The sequence below is a fragment of the Strigops habroptila genome, chromosome 18, assembly GCF_004027225.2.
Source record: "Strigops habroptila isolate Jane chromosome 18, bStrHab1.2.pri, whole genome shotgun sequence".
Lineage (NCBI taxonomy): Eukaryota > Metazoa > Chordata > Aves > Psittaciformes > Psittacidae > Strigops > Strigops habroptila.
Window position 1 is genome coordinate 307,083 of NC_044294.2, and position 14,171 is coordinate 321,253.

The following is a 14,171-nucleotide window of genomic DNA, read 5'->3' on the forward strand; positions in this document are numbered from 1 at the left end:
CCCCTCTGATGGTGTGAGAGGGGAGTTTGCCATTGAGCTACACATGGTGAAGCAAGTGTGACAGTGTAAAGCAATCTGTGCAAACTCATCCTGCTTCCATGTTGTTTTCCATTCACTGTCGTTGCTCTATCTTCTGTGGAATTACTTAGAGTAACAAAACAAGAAGTGCTGCTGAAGTTTCAACTGGCAACCAAACGGCAGTGAGTAGGTGTGGGGATGTGGCAAGGAAGACAGAGGATGACCACGCTGGACATAACCCCAGCAAACAGAGGCAGTTATTAGGGAGCAGATTTGCAGTGCTACGCTCCTGCAGCCAAGGCTCCAGGGGCTGGAGCACCTCCCATACGGACACAGGCTGAGAACACTGGGGCTGTTCAGCCTGGAGAAGAGAAGCTGCGTGGAGACCTCAGAGCAGCTTCAGTGTCTGAAGGGGGCTACAAGGATGCTGAAGAGGGACCTTCATCAGGGACTGGAGTGATAGGACAAGGGGTGATGGGTTCAAACAGAGGAAGTTCAGGTAAGATATAAGGAAGAAGATCTTTACTGTGAGGATGCTGAGGCCCTGGTACAGGGTGCCCAGAGAAGTGGTAAATGCTCCATCCCTGGCAGTCTTCAAGGCCAGGTTGGACAGAGCCTTGGGTGACATGGTCTGGTGTGAGGTGTCCCTGCCCATGGCAGGGGGTTGGAACTGAATGATCTTAAGGTCCTTTCCAACCCAAACCATTCTATGAGTCTATTCTACGATTTGCTGTATTACCATTCCCATGGCTGTGGCATGCCTGGGGAGAGGAGAAGGAGCTGGCTGAGCACTGCATGCTGCTGCACTGCAGCTCACCTCTCATCCAGTGCAGCCCTTCATGATGGATCAGGTAGCAGATTTCCTGCTCAGAATTGCTGTTGCAAGGTGCTGTGTTTGCTGCTGCTCCGTGGTGCCTCGCAGGGCTTGTTCCAAGCTATGTTCCCAGAGGGGTAGATCCTTTGCTTTGCTGTGGTTCATGTTTTAGTGGCTGTGCTGCTGCATTGGTTTAACATTTGGTTTCTGCTCCATCTAATCCCTGCTCCTTTCTCTGGAAGGCTTCAGCACTGAATGATGCTGCTAAATAAACGTATCTATAGCCAGGGTTTAATGGAAACCTCTTCCTTTTCCCATGCTGTTGTCCTGTGCTCGCCTCTGCCCCTGCCTCAGGCATCCGAGATTCACCACAGTTTCTCATGGCCAATTTGCAGCCATCAGCTAATCAGACTTCCATTGCTGATGTTCCTCAACTGGGAGAAAATTAGATCAGCAGTTAGTGGGTGTCTCACGTGGTCTTTTGTAGCCCCAGAGCTGCCCGTCTTATCGTCCAGCAATAGCTCTTGTAGTAATCCATCATTTGAGTGCATGATCTCTACAAAGCCCTACAGAAATAGATCAACATTCTCACAAGCACTGTTGTAATAGGAAAATGTAGCAAAAAATGGACAGAGAAGCCTGGAAATGTCCCATGATGTCGTATGAGCAAGGGTTGATGCACACACTGGAAAACCAGTTCTGCAGCCAGTACCAGCGAGTTAAGGTACAGCTCCTCCACTCCTACCTCTGGGCTCTGCCATCTCCTGTCACTGCTCTTCCACAAGCATTTGCTGTGGCAAGAAATGACAAGCTCCAAATCATAGCTCAGATTAGTGGGAGCTGCTTTTTCAGCTGAGAGAAAGCTGGTGGGAACAAACCTCAAAAGTTCTCTCTGAAGCTGAGATTTCCACTGGCCACCGGAAAACTCACCAGTAAGCACCTCTCACAGGGAAGATGCTCATTTGCTCTTGGTAGGATCGTAGAACCATGGAATGGTTTGTGTTGGAAGGGACCTTAAAGCTCCTCCAACTCCAACCCCCTGCCACGGGCAGGGACACCTTCCACTAGAGCAGGTTGCTCCAAGCCCCTGTGTCCAACCTGGCCTTGAACACTGCCAGGGATGGGGCAGCCACAGCTTCTCTGGGCACCCTGTGCCAGCGCCTCAGCACCCTCACAGGGAAGAGCTTCTGCCTCAGAGCTCATCTCAGTCTCCCCTCTGGCAGGTTAAAGCCATTCCCCTTGTCCTGTCCCTACAGGCCCTTGTCCAAAGCCCCTCTCCAGGTTTCCTGTAGCCCCTTTAGGCACTGGAGCAGCTCTAAGGTCTCCCCAGAGTGCAGCAGAGGAGGAGAATACCCTCCCTTGTCCTACTGCTCATGCTCTTGGGGTGCAGCCCAGCACATGGCGGGGTTCTGGGGAGCTTCAGAACAAGTCCTTGTGGCTGCTGCAGCTGAGCTCCTCCAGCACGAGCCTGGCGCCATGCTGGGCCTCCACTTATAGCACCTAATCTCTTCAGCCCCCTTGAACTTCCACTCATGGTATTCAAACTTTGTTTAAATCCAGTAGGTCACTGCAATGACTAATAGGTGCTGAAGCACTGCAGGAGCCACCAAACATGTTTTGTTTTCTCTGTGGGGAGTGGGTGGAAAGAAAGCTAAATTACCTCTTCAGGATATTAAATATAACTGTTCACATTAAACTCCGAGTTACACATGAACCTCTTCAATGGGAACGCAAGCTACTTCACAGTAATAAAAGTCAATGTTGCCATAATTAGACCAGTATTGTCTTGCAGCTAATAGACTGTTGTAATCATGGCTTTGTCATATTAGTAATCATTTTCTGTTTGCCCTTTGCTAATTATCCCCTTTTGTATCTCAGTTTGGGTATGAGGAAGTCAGCAGGGACATAAAGCTGAAAGGTATTTCCACCATATTCTCTTAATTAGTTCCTGTCCAAGATGAAACAGAAGGGATGGTTGCACTGCTGAGCTGCTCTCTGAGCGCATGGGGGGCTGAACTAGCCAAGAAATGACCCCCCTTGCCTATATTTCTTTAAGCTTTAGAGTTTTCAATTGCTCCAGTGTCCCTTTGTCCTGCCCTGGGCCACCTCATCTCTTATCTGAAAGGCAGTTGGAAGTAGTGGCCTTCTCAAGAGTTTTGAGCCATTCTGTGAGGGGTTTTTTGGTAAGATTCAATAACCAGCTTTTGCAATGTTACAATCCCAGTAAAAACACAAGCCAAGAAGTCAGAAGAGAAAGAAGATTGTTTGCTGGTCAAGTTGATAGGTAACAGACCTTCTCCTTTGCGCTTTTGGCATCCCCATTGCTTGCTGTTGGCTTTGGGTCTTTTCTGCAGTGAGATTGTTCCATCAAAGAGCATTTCACTGCTTGAGTCCTCTGTCAAATATCCACAGTCGTGACACTTGTTTGTATTTAAATGCTTGAATATGATCTGGTCTCTCAGCTTGTGTCCCTTGGCACTGACTTGGGGTGTCCCTGAATGTCCCCGTTCTCATGCTGGTCTTGCCGCTGTTCCTGATGGCTCTGGGAGCAGGGTGCTGCCCTGCTGCCCTTTGCCAGAGAGGGACAGTCCTGAGCCAAGCATCTCCTGAGCATCACCTGGCCGGCTTCCCTCTGCCCTCATCCCTTTTTCCTTCTGCATAATTGTTATATGCAAACAGAACTGCTCCTGCTACAAGTAAACCAAAGGACACTGTTGTTTCCGTAACAAGTCAAAGCTGTTTGTGCTGTCTCTGAAGACTTTGATTCATTATTTTGCCTTATGCCAGGCTGCAGAGGTGGAAGCTCAGCATCTCCATTGACTCAATTTTGATGTTTAACTCCTACTGCATACGTAGTGATAAATTACCATTTATCATTAGCCTCTCAGGTATGGCTTTCTCCTGCTCACTAACAGAAAGCAGAACAAAGACCGTGATCCACGGGCCTTCCTGCAGATGTGCTCATGTCTGTCCTGGTGAAAAATGGTAGAAAGCTCTGTTCCTCTCTCCATCAGTTGCTCTGATGGGGAATCTGTGGCACAACTCATCAAAAGCTCATTCCTGGCTGAGAGGAGCCTTGCCCTGGTTCTCCTGGTGTGGAAATTCTTTTGGAGAAGGTCTCTGCTTTGCAGTGAAGGACAAGGACTGCTGGTGGTGCCTGTCGATGGTCACTTCTGGGGCATTGCTGTGGGATGTAGGGACAGTGTCTCAGTTCTCTGAGGAGTTTGAGTGCGCACAGAAATGTAGGGGGTCACAAATTCACTGTGTCACTTTTGCTTTACATACTATGCTAAACCTCTGCCTCAAAAAGACCTTCCTAAGTGAGGCAGATCATCCCTGAAGGAGCTGTCTGTTTCACTAGGTAAATAACAGCTTGGTGACTTATCCTCAGCATATCAGTTCATACAGGTAAAGGTTCACATCCACATCCATGTCTTCCCTGTTGCTTGTTCTTCCTTCCATCCTTGTTAGTCATGCGAGAGCTTCGTCACTGCCGTTCTGTAGCTAAAAGCTGTTTCCAGCTGAGGGTTCCTCTGGGAAGCAGCTCTTGGTCCCAGGGGGGGAACAGAGCTGGAAAACAGCCGTGTTACTTTGTATTTGCCACCTCCCGCTTTTAAGCTTTATCTTTTCAATTACAAGTTGTAACAGAATCTATTTTCCAACATGACTATTTCTTTCAAGGGAGCTGCGCCAGGATGAGGTACCAGCAGCAAGTGAGATAAGACAAGGATGAGGAATGGCTGAAGCTGCTCTGCACTTCTACAGCCCTACTTACCTGATAACAAAGCAACAAATAACTCACTGTTATTATTTTAAAGGAGAAGAGAACAGAAATGTATATTTCCTACTTTTTTCCTCAGACAGGACATTCCTCAGAGCGATGACAGTGGTGATACTCTGGGAAACAGCAGAGGCTGAACTATTCCTGTGCCACTCCTTGCTAGATGAAGCTCTTCTTACTGCTGGATGCAGATGCAGAACCATAGAACCATGGAATGGTTTGTGTTGGAAGGGACCTTAAAGCTCCTCCAACTCCAACCCCCTGCCACGGGCAGGGACACCTTCCACTAGAGCAGGTTGCTCCAAGCCCCTGTGTCCAACCTGGCCTTGAACACTGCCAGGGATGGGGCAGCCACAGCTTCTCTGGGCACCCTGTGCCAGCGCCTCAGCACCCTCACAGGGAAGAGCTTCTGCCTCAGAGCTCATCTCAGTCTCCCCTCTGGCAGGTTAAAGCCATTCCCCTTGTCCTGTCCCTACAGACCCTTGTCCAAAGTCTCTCTCATCCCTCTTTACCCTCTGCTCAGGAAGCCTTGGCTCCAAACGCTGCACAGGGTGGGCTAACAGCAACAAAGGAGCTAATCTTTCCCCTGGCTGAGGTCTCTTTTTGGTCTGTTCTGTCTTCGGACAACAGGCCTTACCTCCATCCATACCAGGAATACCCAAGCAACCTCTGGCCCTGGGCATTTTCTGTTAGGTGAGGAATCAGCTTGGGTTTCCAGTGCCTTGTGAGTGAAAGGACATTTAAAACATAACATTTTGAACACAGGTATTTTCTTCAAAGTAACTGTTATTTTTGGATTCATACCAGAAAGCTCATTACATCAATTAAGGTCAACTCTGTCCAACTGGTGTTTCAGTTTAATAAGTCATGAAAAGGTCTTGGCAAATTCAATGTCATCTTCAGACAAGCCAATACCCTTCCCAGGCAGATGCTTAAAAAATGCCTGTAAAATCCTGATCCCCTTGACGTGTGTTTCATGTGAGCTGTCAGAGGCAGGAGGAGGAGGTCATGCATAAAAGTAGCTGTGAATCCTGTCAAATGCATTATGAATGCCAGCTCAGCAAGAAGTGACATGAGCTGAGATTGTTCTCAAGCTGGCAACAAGTTTTCAGAGGTGCTAACGGAGTGGTTCTGATGTTTCCCATTAATGAGCCTGGTGTGGCAGCACAGTCATGCAGAACTACTTGGGTTGGGCAAAAGTGTCTTAACAGGAACTTTTCAGTCACGTAGCAGCTCCCAGCAGGGATGGATTCCGCACTGCAACGATTCCCTTTGTGATAACAGCCATGTTTGCACTAAGTCTGAGTTCTTCAGTTTTCTGATGAAACTGTTTGACACTGAGGTTCCTGGGCACAATTCCAAGACTTAAAGTATAGGAAAATGGTACCTCTGACCTCTCTGCTGTGGTGGGAATGCATTTAGCCAAATCTCGAAGGAAGCTCAATTGCTGACTTGTAAAATCCTATTCATTATTGAATAAGATGGGACCTATTTATTCACCCCAGTAGTGATCCATACTCCCACCTTGGAGCTACAGCAGCAAATACATATTGCAATCTGACCTGTACAGGAGGCTGGTGAGGGAGAGGAAAAGCTGCAAGAACTTCTGGCTGGCATTTATTCTTCCCATCTGCACTGGCCGGCAGCTCCCAGCCCTTCAAGTCCAAGACCCTTTGGGCAGTCAGGAGGTTTTACCTCAAGCTCTTTGTGAACTTGCTAAGCTGGGTAATTCCATGGAAGAACAGTGCGTTTCCTGTGGGATATGAGACACAGCAGCTGGTGATTCCCAAGTGTTTAGCAGAACTGTCCTGTTCTGATGTAGATACTGCATTTTGTGTCTGATGCTTCCTTGAGATTTCACTTATAAGAACTGATGTGGAAATCTGAAATATACAGTAGCTGTTGTATTCCAGTGTCTGAAGGGGCTACAAGGGTGCTGGAGAGGGACTCTTCATCAGGGACAATGTAGCGATAGGACAAGGGGTGATGGGTTCAAACTGAAACAGGGGAAGTTCAGGTTAGATCTAAGGCAGAAGCTCTTCCCTGTGAGGGTGCTGAGGCGCTGGCACAGGGTGCCCAGAGAAGTGGTGAATGCTCCATCCCCGGCAGTGTTCAAGGCCAGGTTGGACAGAGCCTTGGGTGACATGGTCTAGTGTGAGGTGTCCCTGCCCGTGGCAGGGGGTTGGTACTGAATGATCTTAAGGTCCTTTCCAACCCTATTCTGTGATTCCCACATAACACAAGATCTTCTTACAGCTTCTGCTTCAGGTAAAGTATGTGTCAGGAATCCCACTTGTCGTAGCTATAATGAAGCACACATGTGAGTTTCCCAGTTTATCTTCTAAGAGCTAAACTGCCTGCTAAGGATGGGTTTTGTGGGAGATTATTCTAACTGTATTTTTCGGGTGAGTCCAGCATTTCTTAGAGCTCACGGAGCTGAGAAGCTCTTTGCCTTAAGTACATTAGACATGAACTAAAGAGGTGCTGTCAGCTTACATGGACAGACCCAAAAATACTCCTATCTATCTGCAGCCTTGAACTTCAGTTTTATCCAGTTTTAACAAAAGGCTGCTCAACGCCTCTCTGCCAAGGGAGGCTCTGCAGGAGGAACAGACCTGGGTCCATCTGAGTCATTTGAGCTGTGACTACTTACACAAGCCAGAAATACGCAGGACATAACCATACACCGGGTTCCTCGGGTCGCAGGTAGTGAATGAAGTAGCTGCTGTCTGGTTCACGTAGCGATGCTTTATGGTCCAAGCATACACATCAATAGAGGCAAGGAAGAGGTGATAGTTATCCTGTATAAACTTCTGGAGTGTTTGGTGTTTGATTCTGGTCACTACAGATAACAGAGCAGGCAATCAAGGGATTGTCTGTGAACTCAGAGCAACCTGCTACTGAATCCTCCATAGTGCCGACAGTGAGACACGACTCCAGAGCAAAACCTGTCTTCATCCTCAGGGACTGGTGTTCTTTGTGACTCTGAGCTCTTGGAACTTTGGTTTGGGCAGCAATCTGGGAATTAATACCCTGTAAGAAAGGAACTAAAAATAGCCAATATTTTCTCTTTTTGAAGCGCTGTGAATCATTTCGCTGCCTGGATCATGTATATATAATATAGCTTCATCTTTTCCTGGTGCTGATAGCTGTGGAAGCTCTTTCCTTTCCAGAAAAAGACTGAAATGCTGAAATGCAGAGTGTGTGAGGTAAAAGTGACTCAGAGCGTCAGAGAACAGACGCAGCTTCTATGCTCTTCAGAATAAGGAAGAATGTGTAGTACTTTCTGTACAATCTCCTTCTATGTTTACTTCCACTGCATCAGCAGCTTGTGATTTGTTTCTTCTTTATTGGTATTTACTTTTTATTCCCTATGGGCACATCTGGACAAGTTGTGAGCACTGATAGAATAACAACAATCTGCTTCCAGGATCAAGGCAGATAGATAGAGAGGTGCTCTTAATACAGTGTCTGAACACCTGTGCTATCAAGCAAAAAGGCAGTTTCTGCTTATTCCCATCACACAATTCTGCAATTCCTCTCTATTTCAGGCTCAGCAGTTTGCCAATGCTGGAAAACAAACCAAGGGTGGTGTTTTATGGCCAGTGTAAGCATCACGGTGTAAAACTTCATAGCTCTGGCCATCTGGAGGCACGTGTTTTTCCCAAAATGTGTCTGAGGCAGGCAGTGGTCCTGAACCTGCCATGGGGTGCTCACTTGAGTTTGACTTGTGCTGCAGAACCTGCTAAGAGCTCCTCATTAGTCATGATACAAGTCAGCCTGGAACATTTCTTCCCTTTACTTATGGCTTTCTCACCACCTTTCCTTTCTTTTCCCCTTCCCTGTTCCTCCCCTTTCCCTGTCGCTGTTGCTTTCTCTCCCCTTGCAGAGCTCTCCGTCAGCCTCCTTGCAGTGATAGTGATTGTGTGTGGACTGGCCCTGGTGGCAGCTTTTCTGTTTCTCTTTTGGAAGCTGTGCTGGGTTCCCTGGAGGAACAAGGCCATATCCTCTAACCTGGCCGTCCTGCAGAGCGAGGCAGGCTGCCATAAGGAGAGCATGGCAGACAAGCTCAAGGACACGGGTGCCATCAGTTTCCTGGAGGCAGCGGTGAAGATCAGCCACACATCGCCAGACATCCCTGCAGAGGTCCAGATGTCCATGAAGGACCACATCATGCGGCGCACACGGATCCAGCGACAAACAACAGAGCCTGCGTCTTCCACCAGGTGAGCGGGACCATGGAATTCCAGCCTGGTTTGTGTTGGAAGGGACCTTAAAGCTCATCCAGTTCCAACCCCCTGCCACAGGCAGGGACACCTTCCACTAGAGCAGGTTGCTCCAAGCCCCTGTGTCCAACCTGGCCTTGAACACTGCCAGGGATGGGGCAGCCACAGCTTCTCTGGGCACCCTGTGCCAGCGCCTCAGCACCCTCACAGGGAAGAGCTTCTGCCTCAGAGCTCATCTCAATCTCCCCTCTGGCAGGTTAAAGCCATTCCCCTTGTCCTGTCCCTCCAGGCCCTTGTCCAAAGCCCCTCTCCAGGTTTGCTGTAGCCCCTTTAGGCACTGGGAGGTGCTCTAAGGTCTCTCTGGAGCCTTCTCCATGCAGAATGCCAAGGATGCAATGCTCTGCAGGGATGCTGTGCCTAGCAGTGGCTGTTTAGTGGTGCCTGAGGTTCAGATGCCTTCAGGGCGGACAAAGAAAACACTCCCGCCTATATGCTGGATTACTTGTTGTCATTAATCAATTAATGTGCTAAGACTGGCTTACCGTGTTCCTTTTTGAAAAAAAAAACCAGGATTCAATCCCTGTTACTGTGACCTGACCTCATTATGTCAAGCCGTCAGAACACTTTGGCCACTGTAATTTTGTTGGAACATGAGAGGCAGGCTGAAGTCTCAATGATGGTATGCTGTCAGGCTGAGTTAGACCTCTCTGCTCTCCCTCGTTGCTGGGGCTCCCAGCAGAGGCAATTAGATAAGCAGAATTGACGTATCACTCAGTGCACAAGCCTAGAACCAGCTGTGCCCCATGCGGGTCTGTCTCAGCCAGGGACAGAGATGTCAGCATCACACTGGGGAAACCAGGATAAGGCTGCACAGACCTCGGGACACCTTGGCAAGAGCACTGAGGGATACGGTGCCTTTTCCTTGACACACAAGGCTGAGAAAGTGGGACAGGAAAGGGTGAGTGCAGGCTCCTGGCTGCCCCCCAGGACTTCTACTTGCTCTGTTGGCCATGCCCATGCTGTATGCGACAGTGCAACTGTGCAAACAATCACTGCTCAGAGAACAGGCTGTGGTATTGCAGGATTAATAAGGCCTCAGTCACAGCCTTCTGTTGGAAGAAGCTGGAATTAAAATCGACATGGTGCTACCTGCAGTTGTGCCACACACTCTTGTTTAGCTGCACTGCCTTTGGTGCAGCTGATGGCCTCCGTCATGCACGAGCTCATTCTGCTTTTATTACGCTTTTCCAGGGGAAGAGAAGAAAGCTCAGCCTGTCTGAATTAGGACAAACAAAGTGGGACTTGGTTGTACGTGGGAAGGCTTCAAACCCACTTTCTCAAGTGAAAGATCCCAGCCTGAACCACATACAGGCAGGCAGACCCAGGGATGCAGTCTGGGATCTCTGACTCAGAGCCCAGCTTAGCCCAGGCCAAAATGCCTTTGAGGAACCTGCCAAGAAGAAGTGAGGGCTCCAGCACCATGTATCACCAGAAGCTAATGCTCTGGCTGTACAATTTCTTAGTATGGTTAAATGACTCCATATAACTGCTCTTGTAAATACCAGATAATCTGAAATAATGCCATGAGCCCACAGAAAGCTTTTATGCTTTGCTTAGATAAAGCTTTGGTACATAGAGTTTCCCTGTGCTGAGAGGGAGCTCAAGGCAAGAGACAGCTTCCAAATGAGGCTCTGCATTCCTCCTCATCAAGAATTATGTATCATTTTCTGATAAGAGTCTGTTGGAAGCAGCAATACCCAGAATAAAATGTAACTTTCTGAGCTGGTTGTGGTTCTCTCACTTTTAAAGCTTCTTAGTGCTGGGATCTATGATTCTATGATTCTTGGAAGTGTAAGGACTGAGGAAGGGAAAGAGTCCCCATAGTGGATTGTCTGTGGCTTGGTTAAGGGGCTTTTGGGTCTCATATATTTAACTGTTCGAAGTTACTCATCTAACAGGTGAAAAAATGCACCTTGTTGCAGATACTCTGCAAGTTAGGAGATGCGCTAGACCGGTTCCTGTGAGCGCTGGAGGTGTTCCCATCAGTGTTCCCTTCCATAACGTGCGTGGTTCCTGTACGGCAGTCAGCAGCACTCCATGCTCTCCCTCCTTTGTTAGCATTGGTGAGGGCAGGCAAAGGAGAGAAATATCCTTGGAAAGCCATAGAGCTGTTTTGTGTTCCTCCTGCAGGCACATCTCCTTCAAAAGGCACCTTCCTCGGCAGATGCACGTATCCAGCATGGACTACGGCATGGACCCGCCGGCTGTGGCTGAGCAGCCGACCAGCATCGGTCGCATTAAGCCCGAACTCTATAAGCAAAAATCTGTTGACTCTGAGGACCCCAAGAAAGAGGCAGCAAAAACCTGTGGGAAAATCAACTTCACTCTCAAGTACGACTATGAGACCGAGACGCTGAGTGTCCGCATCCTCAGGGCGTTCGACCTGCCAGCCAAAGACTTCTGTGGCAGCTCGGATCCCTACGTGAAGATCTACCTCCTGCCTGACAGAAAGCGCAAGTTCCAGACACGAGTGCACAGGAAGACTCTGAATCCCACCTTCGATGAGTCCTTCCACTTCCCTGTGCCCCATGAGGAGCTGGTGAGCAGGAAGCTCCACCTCAGTGTCTTTGACTTCGACAGATTCTCCAGACATGACATGATAGGAGAAGTTATCCTGGAGAACCTGTTTGAGGCCTCAGACCTTTCCCGGGAGACTTCCATCTGGAAGGACATTCAGTATGCAACAACGGTGAGTATCTGCTCTGGAGGATCATCCCTTAGCAGCACGGTGCTGTGGCAGGGTGTTTACAGCTCATGGCTCTCAATCCACAAATAGCCATGTCTCTTATGGTTAGTGGATGGTAACGAAAGGAGAAACACTGGCAAGGAGGCATCGGGCACATCATTTGCCTGGCAAAGGGCTGCTGGGAACAAGATGCATCGCATGAGTGGTTGCCTTGTGGGGGCATCTGCCTGTTTGCAACTGCTCTGCCTCCGAGACTCAGCTCTGCCAGGCCGGCCGTGATGTGCCCTGGTGGGGAATCCTGGGGTTTTCCTTTCCTTGCTCTATGATCAGCATATAAAGAGTGTGGCAAGCCTGAGGAGTTTGAAGGGGAAAATACCTGTGAGCAGGAACGAAACTGGGAAAGGGTAACGCTTGGTCTCATGAGAGGAAAAGCACATAAACCACCCCACTGCAGCCAGTTGTGGAGTTTTTAACCTGAGTGTGTTCTGTGTTTCGCTGGGATGGTTCTGCAAGAAACAGTGGATGTTTTCCTAGTAAAGTGAATTAATTTAATGGAAAAAAAAACAAGCAAGCAAAACCAACACAAAACCAGGGGGATAGACACCAACAGAAGGGTTGTTGAGGAAAAAGCCTCCAAAGAAGGCTTTGAGGGAGCAGAGCCAACATCATGTCCAAGATGCATCGTGCAGCAGCTTTGCAGACCTCCCACGGGAATGGCAAGTGCCGCATTTGGCTCCGTCCCCTCATCCTTCCTGTGCCATTCTTTGGGAATGGGCCAATATTGGGACATCTCAGTCAGCTCTAACATACCCAAGGACATTTCTGTTTAATCACAAATGAGAAGGGTAAATACAGTTTTCATAATACCCAAAGAAAGCTCTGGGTGACTAATAATACATTAGATCAATCATGTGGGTTAGAAGATAGATAGGGACACACTTAGGCAATGATAGAAGCTATTCAAATAGCTAGCACTCAACTATTGAATTGATGAGTGTATAGCTTGTGAATCAGGGAAACGTTGGTTTCAAATCCGCAGAGGGTATTGATTCAGAGCTTCCATTATTCCCTAAGCAGTACTGATATGAATGTTGTTGGGTATGTCCCAGTGTCTATAATCTGCAGGAAAATCACGTACCCACAGGACATGTTTTACTCTCCTGTGTTTATGGTGGCAAAGAAAAATCTCCTGACCTAATGCAATGAGGTCAAAGAAAAATTTATGTTCATTTTATGTCCTGAACAGGTCCTCCCAGTGCAAGGAGAGGAATAGGAGATGAGATGATGTCCAGAGAGTGCTCTCACAGTCCCATATAGGGCTGCTCTCTGCTGACATCTATGCCCAACGTTTCCTGCCCTTGTCCCTCCCAAACCAACACAGACCAAAGAATGCATGAAAGAACAGAGCTAGTGTGTTGTCTGGATGCCAAGTGCTGTTGCACTGTGCTGCAGAGACAGTGTTCAGAGCAGCCAGCACACAGTGAGATTCACATGCTCATTTATCTGAGAATAAAACAACCTTTCATAACCATCATTTCAGAATATGTATTTTAAATTCTTTTCTAATGTCAGTGAGGTCTGTGGTGATGACTGGTAGATGCAGTTTCTGACTGGAGCTGGAGACACGTGAACACAGGGTGCCCAGAGAAGCTGTGGCTACCCCATCCCTGGCAGTGTTCAAGGCCAGGTTGGACACAGGGACTTGGAGCAACCTGCTCTAGTGGAAGGTGTCCCTGCACGTGGCAGGGGTTGGAACTGGAGGAGCTTTAAGCTCCCTTCAACCCAAGCCGGGCTGTGGTTCTATGAAAAGGTGCAATCCCAGTCCTCAAGCTGAATTCTGATGCAGTGGCAGTGTTTGGGGACACTCCATACAAAGTACCTGCTCAGTGCAGAGTTATTTCTTCAGGCTTTTTGCAATGAGGACTAATACCTCTGAAGGTAACAAGAAGTGCCATGTTTTAAAAAGCAAACTGTCATTTCCAGCACTATTTCTGAGCGCTCATTTTCAGACACTGAATGAATGAGGCTCTGTGAAACACCGAGCTCCCTGTCCTCTCATATTGGCCACATTGGAGCCAGGCAGCAACATCCACAGCTCGGGCCAGCTCTCAGGGTGCAGTGACACCAGAGGTAAAGCTGCTTTCAGAGTGCTCAGCAGTCTCCGAGGCAGCAGCGTGACTCGGGGGCACCCATTATAGTCAAGATGCTGCAGCTGAAATGAAGTCGTGAATGAGAAGCTGCAGGGGCTCTAAAAGCAATTTCTTGTGTGATGAAAACGATCCTGGTCCCTTCATAAGGTGTCTTTAGTAATATTTTGTGAAGCAAGAAATTCACCTCCCGGCGGACACATCAAGAGGTACTAAAGGCAGAGGAATAATAACTCAATAAATGCTTCCACATATTTCATTAGCGGTTACTGACAGCGAGGCTGGGACTTGAGATCATTTTGTTGCATTGGAAGGCAAGCTGCTTAGGATGCTATGGGCTCTTTAGAGGAGGGATCAGAGGAGGAACTTCGAGTGGGTGAGAGTATTAAGTTCTTATTTACCAGCAAATAGTGCCTTCAGAGACAACGTTTATTTAGAT

General features: G+C 48.3%; 1 protein-coding gene across 1 annotated transcript in view; it reads left to right on the plus strand.

Moving 5' to 3' along the window:
• SYT6 (synaptotagmin 6) overlaps window positions 1-14,171 on the plus strand; it is a 35,016-nt gene that overhangs the window by 11,117 nt on the left and 9,728 nt on the right. Inside the window, exons 2-3 of the mRNA XM_030473349.2 lie at window positions 8,503-8,839; window positions 11,030-11,588. Coding sequence (XP_030329209.1) covers window positions 8,503-8,839; window positions 11,030-11,588 — 896 coding nt within the window. The remainder of the gene's footprint in view (window positions 1-8,502; window positions 8,840-11,029; window positions 11,589-14,171) is intronic.